At 51.4% G+C, this 24908-nt stretch overlaps 2 protein-coding genes across 2 annotated transcripts; one reads left to right on the forward strand and one right to left on the reverse strand.

The window, feature by feature from the left end:
• The first annotated feature begins 1890 nt into the window (after positions 1-1890).
• On the forward strand, positions 1891-12199 carry Arl8a (ADP ribosylation factor like GTPase 8A). Its single transcript, XM_051147463.1, is given in 8 exon segments — positions 1891-2025; positions 2027-2089; positions 7418-7498; positions 7940-8013; positions 10118-10211; positions 10335-10402; positions 10654-10724; positions 11129-12199. Coding segments are annotated over 8 exon segments (561 nt in total). The 5' UTR covers positions 1891-1965; the 3' UTR covers positions 11179-12199.
• Positions 12200-16355: 4156 nt separating this feature from the next.
• Gpr37l1 (G protein-coupled receptor 37 like 1) lies at positions 16356-24485 on the reverse strand. Its single transcript, XM_051147464.1, has 2 exons — positions 23753-24485; positions 16356-17763 (listed from the first exon to the last, which is right to left on the reverse strand). Exons 1-2 carry the CDS (start codon positions 24380-24382, stop codon positions 16945-16947), a joined length of 1449 nt encoding a protein of 482 aa, XP_051003421.1. The 5' UTR covers positions 24383-24485; the 3' UTR covers positions 16356-16944.
• Between the last annotated feature and the right edge of the window lie 423 nt (positions 24486-24908).

The following is a 24908-nucleotide window of genomic DNA, read 5'->3' on the forward strand; positions in this document are numbered from 1 at the left end:
GATGGCTTGCGCTTCCACTTTCCTAAGCCCCCTAAAAGGTCTGTGCTGCCCAAGGTAGGCTCTAAGGTACTTGGTGTTTCCGTGAGCTCAGAGCCTGTCTGGAAGGGAGCAGATGCACAGCCCTATGGGCACCCTCCCTGCACTGTGACCCCCCCCCCCCACCCTGTTTATGAGGGCACAGGCTTTGGAAAAGCAAAGTAGAAAATTAAACAAATAAAGGCTTCTTGGGTCTTTTTAGACTTCTTTCTGTCTCTTTTGGGCCTCTAGAGCTCTCTCTAGCAATAGAGTTAAGTCTCTCCAGAGCAGGAACAGGCTGCTCCATCCTCACCGTGCCCCACCTCCCTGAAATACACTCTTTTCCAGTGTTTCTAAAGACATGTGACAAAATGAAACTGCAGTCAGTGTAGGAAGTGAGACACAGGGTACCTACCACCTTGCCTGTTCAGGGTGCCCTAACAAAGTGCCATACACTGATAACTTATAAACAACAGAAATACGTTGCTCGCTGCTTGAAAGATGGGAAAGCCATTGATCAAGGTGCTCTTGCCCTCTCCTTATATTTAGGACGGCTCCGCCCTCATAACCTAGTCACCTTATAAGGCCATCACTTTGAGAATTGGGATTTCAGTACATGACTCTGGGAGAAGGACACAAAGATGTATAGCAAGGAAATCTATTACTTTGTATGATAACTTAAAATTCAGACCATATCATGTACCTCCGGAGCAAGAGAAAAACGTACAAAGGGCAAAGGCTACACGGATGTTACTTCATAAGTCAGAATAGGCTGATCCAAGATGCTAGGGGTCCCCTAACTCTTGAGTAGGTTTGATTCATACAGTTGTTAGCAGTTCACCTTTGGCTAAAACATCAGGCACCAACTGAGTATGCCTGAAAACCGCACCCCAAGGAGAAACTGGTGGGACCATTGTAGAAGGAGCTCAGCTGCCCCAGGGACCAGGAAAGCACAGCCAGTTGACTGAGCGGGCCCTCCTGCAAGGGAGTGTGGGAATACCTTGGCAGGCCCTCCACCACCCACTATCAGAAAACTTTGCTTTCTACCAAAATAGCACACATTTTTCCTTTACCACCGATGTTTCTCACAGGGGATTCCCTGCCCTGGTTTTGGCTGTTTCTATATGGTGACAATACTGGTAAAGATCAGCCAGCATCAAAAGTCAGGCGTGGTGGCATAACGCGTTTTATCAGACAGACAGACAGACAGACACTGGGGTTAGGGGTGGGGAATCAGCATCAAGTTCAAATCTCACTTTGGGCTGCCTAAATAAGTGGCCTGGCAAACTGGTTAACAAAACAAGATGGAGTATTAAGGGCTCTAAATTCAGCTGTTACTCTCCATGAACTTCGAGGGCGGGGGTTGGGGGTGTGTGTGGAATCGGTACCCAGGGATGCTCAGAGGCGAGGGATAAGGAAACAAAACCGTACATCGTTTCCCTTTGCAGGAGATCTTCGTGCCACCTTTCTTCATCCTGGAAATGCTCTAGCTTAATCCCGACGCCACCTGCCCAGGGCCGACCACCCTTCAAGACAGAAAACTCGGCAACCAGAGCAGGGCAAACGAGGGCAGCAGAAAAAATAAAATAAAATTACAGCTTTCTGCTTAAGTGCCCCATCACGCTCCTCCCAGCCGCCGTGGGTCACCGCCGCCCCGCCCGCGGGCGCTGGCCCAGGCCGCGCGCGAGACTGGAGCGCGCTCGGGTGCGAGCAGGACGCGGCCAGGCCTGCTGGAGGGCGGCGGCGGCGGCGGGGGAGGAGGCGCTGTGGCCACACCCATCGGCGAGCGGATCCGCGGGCAGCGCGTAGTCGGCCGCCGCCGCGCTCCAGCCTCCGCCCTCACCGAGCCGCGGGACCCGGCCGCACCGGGGAGGGGCCGCTCCGGGCCGCAGCGCGAGGGCAGCGAGGGCGGCGGGGACCCGGCACCGGGCGCGGCCGGTGGCAGCGACCATGATCGCTTTGTTCAACAAGCTGCTGGACTGGTTCAAGGCCCTGTTCTGGAAGGAGGAAAATGGAGCTCACGCTGGTGGGGCTGCAGTACTCCGGCAAGACCACCTTCGTCAACGTGATCGCGGTATGAGGGCAGATGTGTCGCCCGCGCCGCGCCCTGTGCAGCCGGAGTCGCCGCCTGGCATGGCCGGGCACCGCCGGGCGCCGGGCAGGGAGGAGCCGGCTCCGGGCGCTTGGGGCCTAGCACGGTTCTTGGGGGACCCGCTGGCGTGCTGGGTTGGGGTGGCAGGGCTTGGGGCAGGGTAGCGAGGACGAGGGGGGCCGAACTGGCGTTCCGGGGCTGGCAGCACCCGGAGGTCTCCAGGCACCGGGAACCCTAGCAGGCTGACAGGCCCCCGCGGCTCTCATACAGGGGGCATGACGGGGCGAAAGTACCCGGGCCTTCCCACTCCACGCGTGGAGGGTCACGGGACGCGCGGCCCGAGCGTGTTGCCAGGGTGCCCTACCAGCCCAGCCCCACCCCGATGCTTCTGCCTCCCCTAGCTAGACGCCGAAAGCCCCGGCCCTTTGGGGCGGGGAAAGATATCCCTAGAGGCAGCGAAGTCAGCTGAGGTCCTGGCTGTAGCCCAGACTCCTCCCCGGAACCTGTCCCGGGCCTGCGGTATCGTAGGGGTCCAGAAAAGATGGCTCCATAAAGGGAGTTGGGAGACTCCACTTGGCTCAGAAGTTGCAGGAGTAGGTAGCGTGGGCCCGAGAGGATGAGCTGGAGGGGCGCCATCCACCTGGGGACATGGAAGAGAGCAGCTCCAAGGGCTTTGGGGAGTCAGGACTGAGGGTGGGTGATTGCAGTTGTATATCTGTGCCAGAGGAACGGTGGAGAAGGAGTTAAAATTTCTCTTTAAAAAAGAGGAAGATGAGCTCCCGGAGTGTGAGCTGAGCTGCAGTAATGGCTGCAGCCTGTATTTCAACGGAGGCAAAGGCTGGGCTTATGGAACCCAGGAAGGCCTAGCACAGGGGTGTAGTTTTTCCCCAGAACTAGCCCCTGTCCCAAAGAAGGATTTTCCAAGAACTGTTAATTAGCCAGATATAGGTTTGTTTGTTTTTTTAAGTGCTGATGTGTAGATCCGCAAAGATGTGTGGCCAGCCAGCTTCTGTACCGACACTTTCCTGTATTACAGAGTCGCCCAACCTTGAGGTCCCACAGGGCTTAGCATCCCTGCAGAGGGTTCAGCCCTTCAGAGGGATACCCTGCAGATGGAACGCTGGACGGATTTGAGACTTATTGGTTACATGATTGGGCATGGTCTCATGTCGTGTGTGTGTGTGTGTGTGTGTGTGTGTGTGTGTGTGTCTCTCTCTCTCTCTCTCTCTCTCTCTCTCTCTCTCTCTCTCTCTCTCTCTCTCTCTCTCTCGCATTTGACCTCTCTACCTTCCTCTACCCAGTGACTCTTCTCATTCCACAAGGCCTCTGCTGAGGTTTGGGACACAATGTTTTTCTGATCTAACATGTGCCTCGCTTCCTTTCTGCCATGCTCCATCCCTACGGGTTAGCTTGGTATTGACTTGCCCCTTGGGCTGTCAGAGCAGGAAATCAACACCTGGGTTTCCACCTGTCTCTGCAGACCTTGGTGGCTTGGTTTGGGACTTTTATGTGTGGGAGATGTTTCCGGTGTTTCTCAAGATGAGAAGCTAGCTGCTTGGGCTCTACCTAGACATCGCCTCCCGTTCTGGGGCAGGCTCTGCTCCTGGACTGTCAGTAAAGCCATGCTTCTGTGTGGGGATGCACAGATACGTAGGCGGGTCCAACTTGGGGGGTTGCATCTATCCTTCAAGACCAGCATCTTCATAGAGAATTGAAGGCTCTGACAGGTTAGGGGCAAATTCTCAAATTCTTCTGCCAAACTCAAGAGCTTCTCTGAAACTAAGCATGATGCAACATGCCTGTAAACCCAGCACTCTAGATGCTGAGGCAGGAGTATCCCAAATTTGAGAGCAGCCTGGGCCATAGAGAGAGACTTAGTTTCAGAAAGAAAAACAAAGCAAAACTAGTTTTTGTTTGTTTGGTTGGTTGGTTTTTGCTTTTTTGTTTGTTGGTTTTGTTTTCGTGACAAGGTTTCTCTGTGTAGCTTTGGCTGTCCTGGATTTGCTTTGTAGATTAGGCTAGCCTCGAACTCACAGCGATCCACTTGCGTCTGCCTCCCAAGTGCTGGGATTAAAGGCGTGGGCAAGCACAAAAATAGTTTTGTTTGATTTTCAACATTCCTTCTCTTCCCAGTTCCCCATTCTCCATTTTGATACTAAATTTACCACTAAAAGAACAAGTCTTCTTTTCCTTCCCTAAAGAGACCCTAACAGGAGAGACCACCCCTAGGGGGCTGCAGGGAACTCCAGCATCTGGGGAACTCCAGCATCCGGGGAACTCCAGCATTGTTAAACCCACCACAGTCCCCACGGGCATTCTGCCACTCCCTGTACAATCACAGAAAGATTCAGGACCCCTGAGATCTGTGCCCGTCCCCACCACTGACTTTCTGAATTAGCTTTACCTGTTCACTTGGCCTCTGTCTCAGCAAACAGAGAAAAACCCTTGTGTTTTTCTCCCGACTCTGTGAGGTCTGACTGTAACTGGGAATTGAGTTCGGTGGGCTCAGTGCTTAGTGGGTTAATGTGAACGGGGAAGAAAGCAGGTAAAGAGAGCCACTGAAGTATATCTAAGAAGCCGGGCGTGGTGGCACACGCCTTTAATCCCAGCACTCAGGAGGCAGAGGCAGGTGGATCTCTGTGAGTTCGAGGCCAGCCTGGTCCACAAAGTGAGTCCAGGACAGTCAAAGCTACCCAGAGAAACCCTGTCTCGAAAAACCAAAAAAAATTTTTTTTTTAAAAGGAAGAGAGGAAAAAAAAAGAATTATTCAGAGTAGATTCAAGGATGAGACAAAAGGTTGGGTTACATGACGTAAAATTGCTTCCATCCTTCCAGGAAGAATTTGAGTCATTAACATGAAAATTCAATCATAGCCTGATTGCAACTTCACTGCAGTTCCCAACTGAGCAGAAACTGGGTGTCAGAGGGCCTGGCCAGCTGATGGCCTCCTAACACCCGACTCTGCCAGGGTTACGTCCTTCCAGGCTACGCTCATCTGTTTGGGAACACGAGGATCTTCTGGTTCCAGACTACGTCAGAGCTACCCCCAAGCACTTTGTGAGCCTTAGCCACAATGCCAGGAACCCTACGGTCCCAGCTCTAATGGGGTCCCGAAGGAGGATTGCTGAGCACAGGGGTTACGGCCCACCCGAGTGCTAGGCAGGCCTGGCCCTGCTTAGCTCTGAGATCGGACAAGGTCAGGCACTTTGAGGGTACCACGGCTTAGTTATCGCTAAGCTAGCCTGGCAATGTAGCCTCAGTTCAATACCAGGACTCCATAGAGGTTGTAGGAGAGAACCAACTCCCGAGAGTTATCCTCTGACCTCTGCAGGCATGCTGTGGTATACGTGTATCTGCACACGTGCGCGCGCACACACACACACACACACACACACACAAACAAGAAAGTAAGTAAATAAATAAATGAGTATATGTAAGGTGTGTACAGGCAGTTTTTGGTTTTTAGATGGGCTCTTATATAACCCAGGCTGACCGCAAACTTACTATTTAGGAGGCTGACCTTGAACTCTTTCATTCCTTAGCCCCTACCTGAGTGTGGGGGTCTTAGGAGTGTGCCAATACTCCATGTAGTACGCTACTGTGCTCTTTCCATAAGGGACTTTGAGGCAGGCCCTGGGCCAATCCCTGCGATGATTATACATGGGGGGCGGGGAGCGGTACAAATACCAAAGAATGATTATACATGGGGGGGGGGCGTTACAGCTCAAAGGACCTCCACAATGCCTCCAGCTGTGGTTCTCAGACGGGAGTGGAGGTGGGGCAGCACGGGGGTAGGGGGAGGAGTCCCTGCTATACCTTGTCATTGGCTTTGGGTGCTGGCTGTGGATACCAGAGGGAGGAGTCCCTGCTATACCTTGTCATTGGCTTTGAGTGCTTGCTGTGGATACCAGAGAGTGACACACTCATCCAGTCCATCTGAGGCACTTCACTGAGGCTTCCAGGCACTGAGTGAGAGCTGGTTATCTCCTGATCTTTGGCTAGTGGTCAGGCCTCTGTATGGGACTCAAGCAAATTAATGTGAAGATGGCCTGGGGAGTGGAGGGAGTCAGGTCTGGCCTTAGTTGAAGCCTGTGTCCACTTTAGAATAATCGGGGAAAAGTGAAAACTACCAGAAATTGAAAAGAATTAGAATTAATGTCAGCTCCCAGATAATCAGCTAACATTAATGCTGTTACTATAGACCTGGCTCCTCTCTCCCTAGGAAGCTTTCAACCCAGTAGGGAGACACATATATAGGTAAATAATAGAGATTATGGCTTATCCATGATAAAGAACAACAGATGAATACTGTGAATTGTCGTGAAATTATTTAGTATGCATTGCATTTTGTGGGTTGGATATCTATGTAGACCAGGCTGGCCTAGAACTCACAGACATCCACCTGCCTCTGCCTCACCAGTGCTGGATGAAAGGTGTGTGCTATCACGCCTAGCTTCTCCTAATTTCTTAAAAAATAGTTTACTATTAGTTTTTTGTTGTTGTTTTGTTATTGTGTTTTGGTTTGGTTTGGTTTGGTTTTTGTTTTTTTGAGACAGGGTTTCTCTGTGTATCCTTGGCTGTCCTGGACTCACTTTGTAGACCAGGCTGGCCTTGAACTCACAGAGATCCACCTGCCTCTGCCTCCCAAATGCTGGGATTAAAAGGTGTGCACACCACACCTGGCTTTACCACTAGTTTGATAATATGTCTGCCTCCCTTGCCGAATCTCTTGTGTGGACCTCTTTTCCTGAGAAGTAATTAATTCTCCTTCTAACCCAACTGTAGACTAAGTAAAAGGGGCTTCTTTTAACAAGAACTGTAGGTTCACTGGGCATGGTGTTGCACGCCTGTAACCCATCACTTTCAGAGGCGGTGGATCACTGTGAGTTTGAGGCCAGCCTGGTCTACAAATTGAGTGCAAGACAGTCAAGGCTACACAGAGAAACCCTGTCTGGGGGTTGGGGAAGAAGCCCCCCAAAAAAGAAAGAAACCTGTAAGTTAGACCTTGGGAAGAGGGGAAGAGCATCCTCCCTGTCTAGACTGAGAGACCCTGAGATTGCCTAAGGACTATGTGCCTCTTCTCCATAGAGCTAGCTCCAGATACAGGTGGCATACAGGTTGATGACCACCCATCATGCCTAAAAGCAGGAAACATTCAAGAGACACCTCCCAGGAGGGGAAAAAAAGTCTGAGAGGGTCTTGCCTACCTGATACGTCGCCCTGCACCCTCTTGGTCTGTATCCCCCAGGGAGGGCATATCTGAGTCCTGTCAATGTTGGCATCTTTTCCAATTCTGGTTCTTCTTTCTAGTCAGGACAGTTCAATGAGGACATGATCCCCACTGTGGGTTTCAACATGCGCAAAATCACCAAAGGGAATGTGACCATCAAGGTGAGGGCAGTGGGCTGCAGAGGGTTTGGGAGGGCAACCAAGGCCCCTAGGAAGTGCCAGCCAGAGGGGAGGGGGCAGAGTGGCATCCTGCTGCCAGAGAACAGGCGCTGAAGATCTGAAAGGGAGGAGAGGGAAGAAAAGGAAGCCAGACAGCCGGGCGTGGTGGCGCATGCCTTTAGTCCCAGCACTCGGGAGGCAGAGGCAAGTGGATCGCTGTGAGTTTGAAGCCAGCCTGGTCTACAAAGCAAGTCCAGGACAGCCAAGGCTAACACAGAGAGACCCTGCCTCGAAAAACCAAAAGAAAAGAAAAGCCAGGAGGGAGGAAAGGAGGTGTGACCCATAGGGTTGTGGGGACAGTACAAGGGAAGCTCAGAAACCCAGTGGCTTTCAGTCTACCTGCTCCTGAGGCTGCCTCCTCTCCCCGACTCTCTTCTCACTCAGCTCTGGGACATTGGGGGACAGCCCCGTTTCCGCAGCATGTGGGAGCGTTACTGCAGAGGAGTGAGCGCCATCGTGTAAGTATGGTCTGTCTCCCACCCCCCACCTGCGGCCACTTCAGGCCTGATGCAGAATCACTTAGGCATGGTCTCTGGCCCACACCTGGTGCCTGCACGTGGCCTGCTTTGATTTTGCATGCTGTTTGTTTTAGTAAATACATAGTCTGGGCCGTAGCAACCCGGTAGAGAGCTAGCCAGGTGGGCCTGCCGTGCCTCCTAGCACTGCCCCCCAACCTAAGTCACCATGTCTTGAATTTGGGACAGTTCAAGTGATTCCTTCCCTTGCCTGTTAATTTTATCCAGACAAGGGATGTAACTTGGTCCGAAAGCTCTAGCATGTATAAGGCTATGGATTCAACTCCGGTGCCACATATACACACATACAAGAAAAAAACAAAAACGGAGGAAAAAATGTACGCCCAGTTTAGTTTTCTTGATGTGTGTATGCGTGTGTATAATTTCATTTTAATTTTATGTGCATTGGTGTTTTACCTGCATATATACCTACGCGAGGGTGTCAGAAACCCTGGAACTGGAGTTACAGACAGGTATGAGCTGCCATGTGGTTGCTGGGAACTGAACCCCTGTCCCCTGGAAGAACAGCCAGTGTTCTTGACTGCTGAGCAATCTCTCCAGCCCCAGTTTAGTTTTCTTAATAAGATAAACAATGTTTTATCTTTTTGTTTTTGAGATCAGATCTCACTATGTGTACCAGGCTGGCCTCGAACACACAGAACCCCCAGCTCTCAAATGCTGGGATTAAATGCATGCATGCCACGCCTAGCTTAAACCTGATTTTTGTGTTGTTTTTTTCTGGTTTTATTTGTTTGGTTTTTGGGTTTTTTTGTTTGTTTGTGTGTGGGTTTTTTTTTTTTTTTTTGAGACAGGGTTTCCCTGTGTAGCCTTAGCTGTCTTGAACTCGCTTTGTAGACCAGGCTGTCCTCGAACTCACATTGATCCACTTCTCTCTGCCTCCCGAGTGCTGGGATTAAAAGCATGCACTACCACACCTAGCCCCTTTGTTTTTGTTTTTTGTTTGGGGGGGGGTTGTTTGTTTTTGTTTTTCTGAGACAGGGTTTCTATGTTATCTCGTCTGTCCTGGACTCGCTTTGTAGACCAGGCTGGCCTCGAACTCACGGTGATCCGCCTGCCTCTGCCTCCCAAGTGCTAGAATTAAAGGCATGCACCACCACGCCTGGCTCTGTTTTTGTTTTTAAAAATAGGATTTTCCCTGTGGCCTTGTCTGTCCTGGGACTCTATAGACTAAGCTGGTCTCAAAACTCACTGAGATCAGCCTGTCTCTGTCTCCCGCCCAACTTAAACCTAATTTTTAAACAAGCCGGGTGGTGGTACAAACCTTTAATCCCAGCACTCCAGAGGCAGAGGTGGCTGACCTCTTGAGTTTAAGGCCAGCCTGGTCTACATAGTGAGTTCCAGGATAGCCAGGGCTACACAGAGAAACTGTCTGGGGTGCGGGTGGGAGAAGGGAGAAAAAAAGAAAGGAAAGAAAGGGAAAAGTCAGGTGTGGTGGCAAGCCCCTGCTATAATCCCAGCACTCAGAGGCAGAGGCAGAGGCAGGCAGATCTCTGTGAGTTTGAGGCCAGCCTGGTCTACAAAGCAAGTCCAGGACAGCCAAGGTTATACAGAGAAACCCTGTCTTGAAAAACAAAAGAAGGAAGAGGAGGAGGAGGAGGAGGAGGAGGAGGAGGAGGAGGAGGAGGAGGAAGAAGAAGAAGAAGAAGAAGAGAAGAAGAAGAAGAAGAAGAAGAAGAAGAAGAAGAAGAAGAAGAAGAAGAAGAAGAAGAAGAAAAAGAAGAAGAAGAAGAAGAAGGCGGCCCCTGCCCTCTTGGGAGAGAACCCTTTCCTTTTTCTATTCTAGCCCTATCTGGGCTTTCCATGAAACTATAAATGGGTCACTTTGGGCCAGATTTATAGCTAATCCTACAGGCCCCAGTTTCCATGGAGGACAGAAGCCTGTGGGCTGGGAAAGTCAAACCAGGTTGGTCCTTTTCTCCAGAGGAGACCAGGCTGGGACTGGAGGTATTCTTCCCCTCAGCAGCTCCTCTTCCTGCCTGCCTCAGCCCGTGGTGTCCACATGCTGTCCCCTGCCTGCCTTCCCCAGGTATATGGTGGATGCTGCGGACCAGGAGAAGATCGAGGCCTCCAAGAATGAGCTCCACAACCTGCTAGACAAGCCACAGCTGCAAGGCATCCCGGTCAGCTGGTGATGGAGTGGGTGGGGAGAGGGAGCTGGCTGGAAGTCACTAGGGACGAGAGAACGCTCTGCTCCACGCAGGGGTGCCCTTGCCCTAACCCTCCTTGGCTTCCCTCCTCTACAGGTCCTAGTCCTTGGTAACAAGCGAGACCTCGCAGGAGCACTAGATGAGAAGGAGCTGATTGAGAAAATGTGAGCTAAGTGGCCTTTCTTTGTGTGTGCTTCAGCTCCCCCCAAATTCCCCAGCTGCCAAACACGTCTTGGGCTGGGCTCATTGCTATTCTCACTGCTCACCATAGGGTGGCAGCAGAACACATCTTTCCAGGAGCCTCGCCCGCCTCCTCTTGTAGCCCCTTAACCAAGCGGACACCCCCCCCCCCCGCTTGTACCCCCCTGGCTGCCTAGGCTGGCCTCTGCAGAGTCTGCTCTGATCTCCCCTCCAGGAATCTGTCTGCTATCCAGGACCGAGAGATCTGCTGCTATTCCATCTCCTGCAAAGAGAAGGACAACATAGGTGCGTGGCTTTGGGAAGTTGCTGGCATACTTCTGTTGGTGGTAGCTTAGGACTCTGGAAAGTTCCTAACCTGCCGCTTTAGCTCTTGGGTGCAGCAGGCAGCCAGGAGGCCCCAGCTCAGCATCTCAGAGGGAGTCACCCAGTCCCTCTTCACCTCTGAGATGCTCACAGGTTGGATCAAGTATTCCAGGCCCCTTCTTTGATTGCTGCGGCTTTGTATCTTTCCCATCACTAGCTTGGGGCTCGTGGGGGTGAAGGGTGGGTGGACACCGCTCTAGGCTTGATCCTGGCTGCAAATACAAGAACCTGCATTAACTGTTTATGCCTCCCAGGCCTTCTCTGCTACCACAGAATGGCCTGCACACAGGAAGGCCTTACAACTTTTCTCTCTTGTCTCCACTCAGACATCACCCTACAGTGGCTTATTCAACACTCAAAGTCACGGAGAAGCTGAGACTGTGGCTCCTTCTTCCAACCAGGGACCACAGTCACCCTAACCTGAAGCCGAGCTCCCCGCCCACCCTGTTGTGTCCCCCTAAGCCCATCCCTCCTTACCCAGTGTGGGGAGGGCCCTCTGGGGCTCCTAGAGTCCCATTCTGCTGAGGTTTCGACTCCTGTTTTTATTGTAAAATAATTGCCCCCCCCAACCTGGTCCCCTAACCTCTCTCCCTTGCTCTCTTTGTCCCTTCAGCTAGTCTCATCCACTTCCCTCCCCTCCCAACAGCCCTGGCCCCGCAATCCCTGTCCTCAACTTTCTGTCCCACCCTCTATGTCCCTTTTCAACACTCTGTTACTGTCCTGTGTGTACAGTATATATATGTATATATATTTTAATTTTTTAATTTAAGCAAAGACTAAGATCAACCATTTGATGCTGCAGGGGCCAATTAGGACCTGGGAGAGGCAAACTGGAAAGACAGGAAGAGATGCAGGGTCAGGGTCGACTTGGGGCAAATTCAGATGCAAAAAAAGCGGAGGCTGGCACTTGGGACAGGCAACGGCCTGGCCACTAGTGGTTGTTCCCGCATCCTGAAAAGCATTTCTGTCTCCCAGTAGAGGGCCTGAATATTCAGGCCAGCAGGAGCCTCCTTTTCTGTCCCCAGCCTTGGTAGGACCACCAGGCCTAAGCAGGAGGAAGCCAGCGTCCATGCCATCCCAGCGAGCCCCACCCTCACTGTCCCTGGCCCCAGCTCCTGCCTCTGCCCAGGGCCCCCACCTCCAGGCCCACCTCATTTTCTGTTCTCATTTCACAGAGTTGTACAAGGAGAGAACTCAGCATGGGGGAGGGTTTGGTTCTTTTGTTTTGTTTGTTTATTTGTTTAATTTAATAATTTGTAAAGTGATGTTCCTCTTCCTTTTTACACTTTTCAGCTCATATTTAACCTCTGTTTGGAAAATGATTCTTGTAACTGTACATTTTTTTTCCTCCTAATAATGACACCAATAAATTACCAATTTTGTGTTGTGTGTGTGTGTGTGCGTGCGTGTGTGGTGCCAATTGTTCTCCACAGATGTCACTGACCAGACCCACGGGGACATCAGCAACCCCTTGTCACAGGGATGACCACAGGGTGCCACACCCACAGGGAACACGTGCTCACACTGGAAACACAAAGGCCTGTCACAAAACAGCCTCCCACACATGTGTCTGGGCTCTTGTGTTGCCTGCTGCTCAAGCTCCTCAGTCTCATGTAGGCTGCCAAGTGCTACTAAACAGGCCTATTAAAGGAACTGCCAGCCTTTGCCCATGCATACAGTGTTCAAGCCTGAGCACTGTGTCTTCAGTGCAGTTCCTGACCCCTCGCCATGCCATGCCATGCCTGCTTGTTCCCCGCTAGCCAAAGGTGAGCCAAAACCAGAGCTCTGCCTCCACCTCCTCCTCACTCCCAGTCCCCACCGGGAAGAAATAAAATGTCCTCCAGGGATGTGCTGGGTCTGCAGAATTACCTTTGTTATCCTTCGTGTCCATGCTACTGGCCTCTTGGAAAGGGCCCAACCATTACTCGAATAGAATTTTTTTCCCCCTTCAAGACAGGGTTCCTTTGTGTAGCCTTGGCTGGTCCTAGACTCACTTTGTAGACCAGGCTGGCCTTGAACTCACAGCAATCCACCTGCCTCTGCCTCCTCCCAAATGCTAGGATTAAAGATGTGCACCACCACTGCCCAGCTTGAATAGAATTCTTACCTTGACTGTCTAGCTGAGGCCCACAACCTGAGTGCCTGTGGACACTCCTTGGTTCAGTGTGAATACAACCATGTCCGGTTTTATACTAACCTCCATCTCTTGGAGACGTGTATACACGCACGCACACACACACACACACACACACACACACACACACACACACCCTGTTCCACCTCCCCTTCATCAGCAACTGGAATAGTCCCCCTTGTAGAATGGCCAATCTCTTTTCAATCTACCTCTGCAGGAAGAAGCAGCCACATTTGTCCTTGGTTTGTGGGAGGACTTGGACTAGGCCACTATCCAGCTGTAAATATACCCAGCCTTGAAGGGGATTTTCCATTTCTGGGGGAATTTGAAGAAAGAGTCTGGGATTTAGCTCAATGGTAGGGCGCTGATCTAGTGTGCAATAGACCAGACACTGCCTTCCATTGACTGCATGGGGATAATGATTTGAGGAAAACCTGGGTGGAGTTTGCTACCAGCTAACTGATTCTCAGCTTTCCAACCCTTTACAAGTACAAGATGTGCCCATGCCTGGCGTGGTGGGGCACACCTTTAATCCCAGCACTTGGGAGGCAGAGGCAAGTAGATCTCTGAGTTCCAGGCCAGCCTGGTCTACAAAGCAAATCCAGGACAGCCAGGGTTACACAAAGAAACTCTGTCTCTTGAAAAACTTAAAAAAAAAAAAAAAAAAAAAAGATGATAGGCCCAGGTTCTGTCTCCTGCCCCAGTTGCTCCAAAGAGGTGGGTGGGTTTCTATGCCTGTATCTGAGAAAACACCTCCATTGAGATGCTTCAACAAGCTGGGCGTGGTGGCGCGTGCCTTTAGTCCCAGCACTCAGGAGGCAGACCAAGGCTACACAGAGGAACTCTGTCTCAGGAAGAAAAAAAAATGCTTCAACATAGAGCTGCCCCTTGGGTCCTGTGTTCTCCAGATGAGAAAAGAGCCGATTACCAGAACATGCAAAAACATGGTCCCACACAGTGAATTCAGGCAACACAGCAGGGCCTAAACAACCTGTTCCTTGGGTAGGGAACAAATCATGTGTAATATGTATGGATAAACCGTCGTGTTTGGGTCCTCTGATACCTGGCCACGGGCCTGAGGAGGTGACTCAGGGTTTTAGAGTATTTATTGTTCTTGCAGAGGATACATGTTTGGTTCCTAGGACCCATGTCGGGTAGTTCCGGAAGGGTCTAACATTTCTGACCTCTGCAGGCACTGTACCAAAGTGCACATACCCCACACAGATATACACACAATTAAGAATTATAAAAATAAATAGTAAGCCAGGCACAGTGGCACATGCCTCTAACCCATGCACTCAGGAGGCAGGCGGATCTCTGTGATTTTGAAGCTAGCCTGGTCTACAAAGTGAGTCCAGCCCAGCCAAGGCTACACAGAGAAATCCTGTCTGAAAAATAAATAAATAATAAACAGCTGGCCATGGTGGCACATACCTTTCTTTAATCCTAGCACTCGGGAGGCAGAGGCAGGCAGATCTCTGAAAATTTGAGGCCAACCTGGTCTACAAAGTGAGTCCAAGACAGCCAAGGCTACACAGAGAAACCCTGTCTCGAAAAGCAAAAACAAAAAAACCTCAATAAATAAATAATAGATATTCACACACACACAAAAACCTGACCAAGTCTACTCCATATTGCTAGAGGTTTGAATTCCAAAAGTCATGGAGCCTTGCACTGTGCCAGATGTTTAACCTACCACCTCCCAGCCCCCTTTTTAACAATGGAGGTGGACCCCAGGGCCTCGGACATGCTAGGCAAGCAGTGTGAGCTACAGCCCCAGCCCACGGGGATGTCATGGAAAACCCCACCCCCGGCATCAGGCTCTGAAGACTGGTCCCCTACCATGGATGTTAGCCTCTCTTTCTGAGCATCACAGCTCAGATCCACTGCCCACCCTTGAGCCAGCCACCCCCCCTCCTCCAAAGACTGGGACCCCCCTGAGCAACAAATGCCACATTGTTCCCTAACTGGCTCGGGCTGAGGGGATAGTGGCTCTTTCCCAAGGCTGGCTGGCCTGTTGGCTAGCTTTGCAAGCCAGTCCCGTTGGCAGGCTTGGAAGATGGCAGCAGGGTAGGGTCTAGGAGCCATCATCTTTCCCCCTTCAGCTCTGGACCAGCCAGCGGGGGCAGGAGGGAGGTGTCCTTTGTGGAACAGGCCACCAAACAGGATGCTGAACCCATGCCCCCCACCCCACCCCTAGCCTTCCATCTTCAGTCCTCTCCCTGCCCCGACTTCACCTCAGTTGACCCGGCCCACTTCCTCCCTTAGGAGCAATTGGTATATGCGGGGTGGGGGTAGGGGGAAGGAGGGGTGTGGGGAGGGGGGACAGAGTGGAGAGAAAGCTCACCCTTGCTGGATCTGTTCAGAGACATGGCCCCACCTTTGCTCCCTGTGCAACTACCCCCACACAAAGTTCCTAAAGACAAAGCTGGAGACTTTGGTCACTGTGGCAACAGGTCTGCCGAGAAATGGGTGGGTGTCATTCTCCAGCACAAAGGGTGTGCCTATGGCAACTCCATCACTTAGCAACAGACTCCTTCTCTCTTGGCCAACATCACTGTGCGCCCCCCCCCCCAAGAAGGGGCGGGGTGCCAGGGATAGAGAACAAGGCTGTTCAGATTCCAAGTGGTGAGGAGGGAGACTTGGCCACTAAGCAGCCCAAGGCCCAAGGGTATGGGTGACTGAGCAAAGAATGGAGCTGGGCCGCTCCTGACCCCACACCCTTGGGGACCTGTGCCGGTAGAGGGCGTAGGTTGGTCTGATGAGCAAGAGTCTTTGTGGAACCCGGAGCTGAACTCCAGATAAAAATGGCTCCAGAGAAAGTTGGGCATTTGGGAAGGGAAGAAGGCTTCGCTTCTGGCTGACAGCCCAGCAGAGAGATGGGGTCTTTTGGAAGTGCCTCAGGGGTAGAGCTGAGGGAAGTGACTTCAAGGGCAAGAACCAGTAGGGAGAAGCTACTGGCTCCTCTAGACCATACTACAGAACCCTGCTGGGAAGCGTGATGTGGTGGGGGCTGTGAGGCCGTGGGGCCGTGGGGGCCACGGGGGCCACGGGGGCAGGCAGCTGGGCCATCTAAGTGCCAAACAGTCCATTCTAAGAAACTGAACAAGAGCCTCTGTTCAAGTGAGGGAGGCCAAGGAGCTCTGTGACTCATGAAAGGAAGGGGCTTTGTGGAGAGGGTGAAGGGGGGGGGGGGCTCCAGAGACAAGTGGGCTGGCTTCCCAAGGGCATCTGGGTTTAGCTCTGGATAAGGGTTTAGTCCCCAGTTCCCAAAGCCTTTCCTCCTCCTTGTCCCTTAAAAACCATAATAACATCCTTGGGACCCCTCCCCCAAGGCAGGACAAGAACTGTAAGCCCAGGAGAAGGGCACTGGCCAGGCCCAGAAAAGGCTCAGCTACATGCATAGGCACTGTCATTCAATGAACAAGGAAGTGCAGTGGGCACGGGGTTGTGGTAGCTACTTTATTGTTTTTCCAGAACGGCCTTCTACAGGAAAGCTCCTAAAAGGAGGCAGGAGTTGGGCAATGCATCTGGGGGTACCTCAGAGAATGGAAGCCAGAAGTGAGAACCCTCTGAGAAAAGGGAGGGGACATCCAGGGCTAAGACACGCCCACTTTAGAGGATGGCTTACTGAGCCTGGTTAGGTTGGCCTCTGAGAAGTCCCTGGTCCAGGGTGGGGGCCTAGGTGGGAGGAGAGAAGCGGTGCTTGGAAAGGGTTTCAGCCAACCTATAGTCAGATTCCAAGAGGCAGGCCAAGGGCTGAGCCCCGGCTCTGGGATGGCCAGACCCAGATCTAATGACCCACACAGATCTCCACCTGTAAGTGGGAAGAGCAAGGCTGGCATAAGAATGGCACTGTTGGCACAAACTGGGACAAAATGAACCAAGTCCTCCTCTAAACAGCAAGTTGACAGGTCAAAGGCAGACCTGTGGGAAGGAATCAACAGACTGTCTTGAGTCCGGATGGCACCCCATCTGCTCTGCGCATGCTCCCATGCCCCCATAGACTCAGCAAGGGGTTCCCAGGGGCAGGAGTGGGGGTGACTCCCTGGGCTTGTGGAAGTAGATGGAGGAGGACACTTCGGTCTTGAGCTTGCTGTCCACGCTGACTGTGGCCGAGGAGTCCGAGGCCCCGCCACAGTCCTCGCAGCAGCAGCAGCAGCAGCAATCCAGAAAGGCCTGGCCCAGCGGCCTGCAGATGCACAGGAGGAGCACGGGGGTAATGGCGCCTTTAAAGAAGGTGGAGAACTGGTTGATGAGGCCCAGGAGGTCCAGGGTCTGTCGAGAGAGCTCAGTGGAGAGGTAGGCCACCACGATATTGCAGACGTTTTCGGGGAGTGTACAGAAGGCATAGACCACAGTCAGGCCCACCACGGTGCTGTTGAGCTGGCTCTCACACTGCTCGTTCTTGCCTGCCCTACACTCGGGCTTCCTGCCCGGCGGCGGGCCCCGCACCCGCCATGTCACCAGCTGACAGGTGACGGTGAAGAGGATGGGCAGACAGAAGTAGCAACCAAAGTACCACCACATGCGGGCGTTCTGGTAGGTCATCACCAGGGAGTAGAGGGATTCCGGCAGGTTGGCTGAGGGCTTCATGATGCATGAGTCCACGGTTCCCATGGTGGGAGCAGGCTCTTGCGCCAGCTGCCACAGCAGGAGCTCAGGCACAGCCAGCATCATGGAGCCCACCCAGATGACAGCCAGTTTAGCCAGGATTGATTGGCACCGCTCAATGGGCCTCACCTTTGGCAGGGTGCTGGTGGCCACATGGAAGCGGTCTATGCCCAGGGCACAGAGACTAAAGGTAGTGACTCCCAGGGAGGAGACCTGTGAACAAGGACGTAGGAGACAAAATGACCAGTTGAAAGATTATGGGGGTAAAGACATCCTGGTTCCAGGCTGAACAAAAACACAAATTACACATGAAGGGAGGGTAACGGCAGTGATAGTAGCTGCTATTGGTAAAGCATGTCCTAGCCGTCAGGCACTCCCTATATGTCACAAACTCTCAGTTGTGTCCCCTATGTAGTGTCAACACACACTTGTGGTCCTAGCACTCCAATCAACCATCACACCGAAGAAATGGAAGCAGGGGCATAAACAGTGACCTGCCCACAGTCACACACTGCTGAGTGGTAAAACTGAGGTAGGTACATGCCCCTTGTTTGTTTTTTCCACTTCCCAAGCTAGGGTGAGCTAAGCCTACCTCCCTCCCACAGACCCTGATGTCTCTCAGACACTCGGAGTCACCTCTAAGCAAGAACCAGGACAAAGACATAGGAACTCTGTGCTTGTAATGCTAGAATTTGAAAGACAGGGACAAGAGGATCAGGGGTTCAAGGCCAACCACGGCCATACAAAAAGTTCAAGGCCAGCCTGGGATATATGAGAGGCTGTCTCAAAGCAGAAGGAAAGAGGGGCTACAGAGATGGCTCAGAGGTTAAGAGCACTGGCTGCTCTTCCAGAGGGCCTGAGTTCAATTCCCAGCAACCACATGGTGGCTTACAACCATCTATAATGTGATCTGATGCCCTCTGCTGGCCTGCAGGTGTAGGTGCAGGTAAAGCATTATACATAACAACAAATAAATCTTTAAAAAAAAAAAAAAAAAACAGAAGCAAAGAAAGGAAAGAATGACTGCGCAATGAGAGAATGAAGGCAGTGGTATCACTTGCCTTTAATCTCGGGGCTCAAGAAGCAAAGACAGGTGGGTCTCTGGGTTTGAGGTCAGCCTGGTCTACAGAGTGAGTTCCAGAACAACCAAGGCTACCCAGAAAAATCCTGTCTCTTGGGGGAGTGGGGGGATGGGGGGACAGTGAATGGACACATATTTTACTGGGGAGGGGGCAGGTGCTTCCACTTCTTGACTTCTCATGTGAGACCGTTGCATTAAGTACCAGCGATGAGGCCTGCTCCGGATGCTTTCACCCTGCTCACACTGTCCTAAGCAGGCCAACGTCGCGGGGGAGCAGGCCCTAAAGAGCCGCTGTACCCACCATCCCTGCATACTGTCCATCCAGCAGCACACAGGAAAACTGCTCCATGGAGCCAAGAGGAAGAAGCCGCAGCAGCAGGGAAGGAAGTGCCAACTAGCCTGAAAGGAGCGGTCTCCTGAACTGCTGGCTGCTAGTCCTCTCTCGGGGCTTGTGCACCCTCCCGCCTCCTGCTTCCCTTCTTCCCTTCTCTGGCTGGGGCCACACAATCCATGGCTTATTTGCACTGCCACCAAGTGTCCTTTGTAAGGACCCAACCCCCTCTCTTGGCAGGGGAGCCCAGGCCTACAGAGGAGCAACCTCCAGCCTCCGGAAAAACAGCATCCTCTCTCTTCTACATCTCAGAAACTACTATTCAAAATCTTCCCAAGGGGCCATCCTGGGGGTCTTCCCGACCAGAAAATTATGGGCAGTGGCAGAGGCTTACATCCACATGCGGGAAGGTAAGACGTAGAAGCCTGTATGCTTTCTTCCCTCTTCAGCCAGGCCCAAGTAAAAGCCCCCCACAGCCTAAATGAATTCTAAGCCCTTCATGGACAGTACCCATTTTAACCCTTCAAGAACTGGGACTAGCCAGGTGCAGTGAGTGACACACACACCTGTAATGCCGGCACTCTGGAGGGAGGAGGAGGAGGAAGAGGATCGGTTGGTCAAGGGCATACTTCATTACATAGTGAATTTGGGCCCAGTAGGAGCAATGGGAGATCATGTATTTAAAAAGAAAGAAAAAGGCCAGTTGTGGTGGCACTCAGGTGGGGGTGGGCAGAGGCAGAGATAGTGGATCTCTGTAAATTCAAGGCCAGCCTGGTCTACAAAGTGAGTCTAGGACAGCCAAGGCTACACAGAGAAACCTTGTCTTGAAAAAACCTTTAAAAAAAAAAAAAAGGAAAGATAGGTAGATAGATTTGGGGCTAAACTTACTGGGTGTGATGATTCATGCTTGTCATCCCAGCACTGGGGAAGCTGAGACTGGACAATTAGGAATTCAAGGTCATCTTTAGCAATAAAGCAAATTTGAGGCCAGCCTGTGTTACATAAGACCCTATCTAAAAAATAATAGCAATAATAAGTGGGGGCTGGCTGCTGGACATGGCTATTCAGACCCACAAAACCTCAACTAATTAGTTTTTGGTTTGTTTGTTGGTTGCTTGGTTGGTTGGTTTTTTGATCCCCTGTTGTTTGTTTTTCCACCTGAGTGCTGGGATTAAAGGTGAGCACCACCATGCCCAGCAAAACCTCAACTAATTACGTGGCTAAGGCAAAAGAATAAAAAATTCAAGGCCTGCCTAGACTACAGAGTGAGTTCAAGTCTGGCCTGAGCAACTTAGAACCTGTCTCAAAATTAATAAAAAGAGAACTGATGATATAGCTCAGTAGGAATAGGAGTGGGGTACTGACCTAGCACGCACAAGGCCTTGAGTTCAATCTCCACTGCCTTAAAAAAGGGGGGGGGACAGTGGGGCTGGAGGTATAACTCAACAGAAGAATGCTTGCCTACGTGGAAAACCCTGGGTTCAACCCCAAGTACTATCAGAGAGAGAGAGAGAGAGAGGAGAGAGGAGAGAGAGAGAGAGAGAGAGAGGAGAGAGAGAGAGAGAGAGAGAGGAGCGTGAGAGAGAGAGAGAGAGGAGGAGAGGAGATAGAGAGAGAGAGAGGAGAGAGAGAGAGAGCGAGAGAGAGAGAAGAGAAGAGAGAAGAAAAGAGAAGAGAGAGAGAAGAGAGAAGAGAGAGAGCAGAGAGAGAGCAGAGAGCAGAGAGAAAGTGTTAGTTGCCCAGCCGTGGTAGCACACACCTACAGTCAACCCCCTGGAGGCGGAGATAGAAGATTGCCCTTAGCTTGAGTCTGGACTACCAGGCCAGCCAGGGTTTCAGTGGAAGATCCTGTCTCAAAGTAACAGCAACAATAACAGAAAGCTTTGGAGCTCGAAGTGTCCATGTTTAGTATGTGACGTGTGGAGCCCAACTCAGTAACCATCCTAAATGAGAACACTGAGGTTTAGGCAGGTTAAATGACTTACCAAGATCACTTGGCCAGCAGTGGACAAGGAGCACAGTTCCTAATATAATCTGTCCAGTTCCCAAACGATGTGCTTGCCCAGCACAGTGCTGCGCTTATTCCTACACTCAGGAGACAGAGGCAGGTAGATCTCTACGAGTTAGAGACCAACCTGGTTTACATGGCAGGTTCCAGGCCAGCCAGGGCTACATGGCGAGAGCCTATCTAAAACCAACCAAATACACACACACACACACACACACACACACACACACACACACACACGTGGGGGGGTCAGACAGACAGACAGACAGACAGACAGAATAAACTAGGCCAAGGCAGAGAATTACTGTAAATTTGAGGCCAGCTTGGTCTACACAGTGAGTTCCACAGTGGTCTGAACTACAGAGTGAAGCTCTGTCTTAAAAAAAAAAAAAAGAAAAGAAAAGAAAAGAGAGGAGAGAGAAATGGTTTTGTTGTTGTTTTATGTTATACGGAGTTTATTAAATGAACATGGGGGAAGAGGGGAAAGGGGGGAGGGGTACCCCAGAGAGAGACAGAGAAAGAAAGAGGGGGGTAGAGAGAGAGAAAAAGAGTGGAGAGAGCAAAAGAGAAAGTTTATTTTTTATTTTTCTTTATTTTTTGGTTTTTTGAGACAGGGTTTCTCCATGTAGCCTTGGCTGTCCTAGACTTGCTTTGTAGACCAGGCTGGCCTGCCTCTGCCTCCCCAGTGCTGGGATTAAAGGCGTGAGCCACCACACCTGCCTGGCTGAGAGAGAGAAAGTTTAAAAACCAGAAATAAAGAATAAAAACAAAGGAAAGTTCAGGGCATGGTGGCACACGCCTTTGATCCCAGCATTTGGGAGGTGGAGGCAGATGGATTTCTGTGAGTTTGAGGCCAGCCTGGTCTACAGAGTGAGTTCCAGGACAACCAGTGCTGACAGAGAGACCCTGTCTCAAAAAAAAAAAAAAGAAAGAAAGAAAGAAAGAAAGAAAGAAAAGAAAAGCTGCTGTTTTGTATTATCACAGACACAACAGCCTTTACACACAGTGATTTGATTATCTCCACACAGTCATTCTCTTCTATGTGTTTATCTTTTTTGTTGTTGTTGTTCTGTTTTTCTCCTTTGTTATTGTTTTTGTTGTTTTGTTTTTCAATACAGGGTTTCTCTGTGTAGCCCTGACTGTCCTGTCTTGGACTTGCTTTATAGACCAGGCTGGCCTAAAACTCACAGATCCACCTACCTCTGCCTCCTGAGTGCTGGGATTACAGGCGTGTGCCACCACGCCAGGCCTCCATGTGTTTATCTTAACATGTAAGTCCCCATTCAGAGGTGCTCTGCTACACTTTAGAATTGTAGAGCAGGCCAGCTAGAATAGCCATTTGGTCTACCCTCCATGCTTGCTAGCTAAGGAAACACAGGGGGAAAGATGGGATCTGTCAAGTGACAGGCAAAATACAGTAACAGAACTGAACCTAGTGTTTGTACAAGTACCCAAAGGTAGGGCTTGCCTTTCAAAGAGGTCTAAGAGGAGAGTAAAAGAGATGACCTTGAAGGTAACAGTAATCTCAGCCAGAAAGGGAGAAAGAGCCTGTTCAGGTGTTTACATCCACAGAGAATGAACACTGACTCAACCTGCGGGTGTTGGTAAAATAAATACATAAATAAACAAATAAATAAATAAATAAAATAAAAATAAAAACAACAACAACCAACTAGGGTCTCTCCCTCAGGTATTGCTAGGTTGTCAAGGTATAGAAGAGTTAAAAAGAGGAGGCACGGCCAGGAGGTGCTGGCCCATGTCTTTAATCCCAGCACTCAGGAGGCAGAGACAGGCGGATCTTTGTGAGTTCAAAGCCAGCCTAGTCTACAGAGCAAGTTCCAGAACAGCCAAAGCTACACAGATAAAAAATAAATAAATAAAAGAGGAGCCATGGGTATAGGGAAGGCAGGAAGCACAATTAAAAACAGAGAAAGACCCCAAAAGAGAAAGGGACTTTGGGGAGTGGGGGTGGGATTGGAGGTAGAAGCATCAGAGACAGATAGCTCAGAATCTAGAGAAAAAGGTAAGTCCTCTGTGAGGGGTTACTCCTAAAGCAGAGGAGCAGGCTGGTCCCAAGCCAGTAGTCTGCCTGCTCATCTGGCCTGACTTGCTTTCCTGAGAGCTACCAGGAGGCAATGTCTCATTCCCCAATGACACAGAGAAAACTTGTTGAGTGGGAACTCTAAAGCTCTGGGATCATACACACCTAGAGATCTGATCTCAAGCCGGGCATGGTGGCTCACACCTTGAATCCCAGCACTCAGGAGGCAGAAGAAAGGAGATCACTGTGAGTTCGAGGCCAGCCTGATCTACAAAGCGAGACCAGGCCAGCCAAGGCTACACAGAGAGACCCTGTCTCAGAAAGAGAGAGAGAGAGAGAGAGAGAGAGAGAGAGAGAGAGAGAGAGAGAGAGAGAGAGAGAGAGAGAGAGAGAGAGAGAGAGAGAGAGAGAGAGAGAGAGAGAGAGAGAGAGAGAGAGAGACAGGGAGACAGAGAGACAGAGACAGAGACAGAGATCTGCTCTCAGAGTCTCTGGAGAGGCTGAGGCCCCTTCCCTGAGCAGCAGACCTACAAGTGGGCTAGAGAAAGATTTGCTCCTTTAATCCCAGCACTCAGGAGGCAGATGCAGGCAGACCACTGTGAGTTTGAGGCCAGCCTGGTCCTGAGTCCAGGACAACCAAGGATACAGAGAGAAACCCTGTCTCAGAAAAACAAACAAACAAACAAACAAACAAAAAACAAAAAAAGAAAGAAAGAAAGAGAGACAGAAAGGCATGCTCACCTCCATGAAGGGCACAGCCCTGCAAGAAACATCCCCGAGTAGCCTCTGCTTGGTGATCTCATTGAAGATGACAATTGGGAGGCAGAAGAAGAGGACCAAGAAATCCCAGAGAGCCAGGCTGGCAAGGATAGAGTTCCAGGCACTCTTCAGGTAGTAGCTGTGCCACACAATGCACATGACAGACAGATTGCCTATGATGCCCACAGCGAACACCACCAGAGCCAAGAGCATGACAGCATAGGCACTGTAGGAGCTCTCAGTCACCGGATACAGAGGGTTCTGAATCTGCAGCCTCTGACTTGGTGTCCCCGTCAGATTGGCCCTCAGCTCTTGTCCACTACCTGGGGTGGCCCCATCCTTGTCTGGGTTGGGGCTAGTGGCCACCAAAGGCTTGGTGGGTTGCAGGCCAGCCGGATGGATGGGCCTGGGGTACTCGGCCCACTCCTCAGGTACATAGTGCTGTACCTCCTTGTGCTCCTCATCTTTGGTGCCTCTTCGGGGCCGACTCTGCTGCTCCTGGGCCTTGGCTCTATGCTGACCCAAAGACGAGGTGGCCACCCCAGAGACCCCACTCCGCCCCACAGCCAACACTACAGCAAGAGAGACAGCCAGGGGCCACAGCCACCTCATGGCCGGGAGAGCAGGGCGCAGCTGCCTCAGAGAGGTGAGGGCAAGGGACTAAAGGCTGCTCGGAATTAAGAGAGGCAGCTGGCAGCTGGATCCGCCTCCAGTCAGGCGGCTGGCATAGCTGGCCCTTCCTCCCATCCTGTTGGCCATGGTCTGGCTAAGGCCCTCTGCTGGACACTGAGTAGTCTGTGTTGCCCTCACAAATCACATTCTCCACCACACCCCTTCTCAGGCTCTTAGGCCACAGCAGAACAGACCGAACAGCCCACAGTGGAACTTGGGCCAGTCACCAGTCCCTGGGACCAGGGAAATGAGGGCTGCAGAGGCGGATGCTAACTGGAGCACAGGTCTCCCAATTCTAAGGCAGATCCTTCACTCAAAACAGAATGATAGGAGGCAGGTGTGGTAACGTACCCCTCTAATCCCAGCACTCAGGAGGCAGAGGCAGGCAGATCTCTGTGAGTTTGAGGCCACCCTGGTCTACAAAACAAGTCCAGGACAGCCAAGGCTACACAGAGAAACTCTGTCT

Source organism: Acomys russatus, chromosome 6 (assembly GCF_903995435.1).
Source record: "Acomys russatus chromosome 6, mAcoRus1.1, whole genome shotgun sequence".
Taxonomy (NCBI): Eukaryota; Metazoa; Chordata; class Mammalia; order Rodentia; family Muridae; genus Acomys; species Acomys russatus.

What these genes read in the sequence shown, in the direction of transcription:
- Gpr37l1 (XM_051147464.1), bottom strand. Translation starts at nt 24,382, where the DNA reads ATGAGGTGGCTGTGGCCCCTGGCTGTCTCTCTTGCTGTAGTGTTGGCT. An exon ending in GGGCTGTGCCCTTCATGGAG is followed by an intron (nt 17,764 to 23,752) that starts GTGAGCATGCCT and finishes CCTTGTTCACAG; the next exon opens with GTCTCCTCCCTGGGAGTCAC.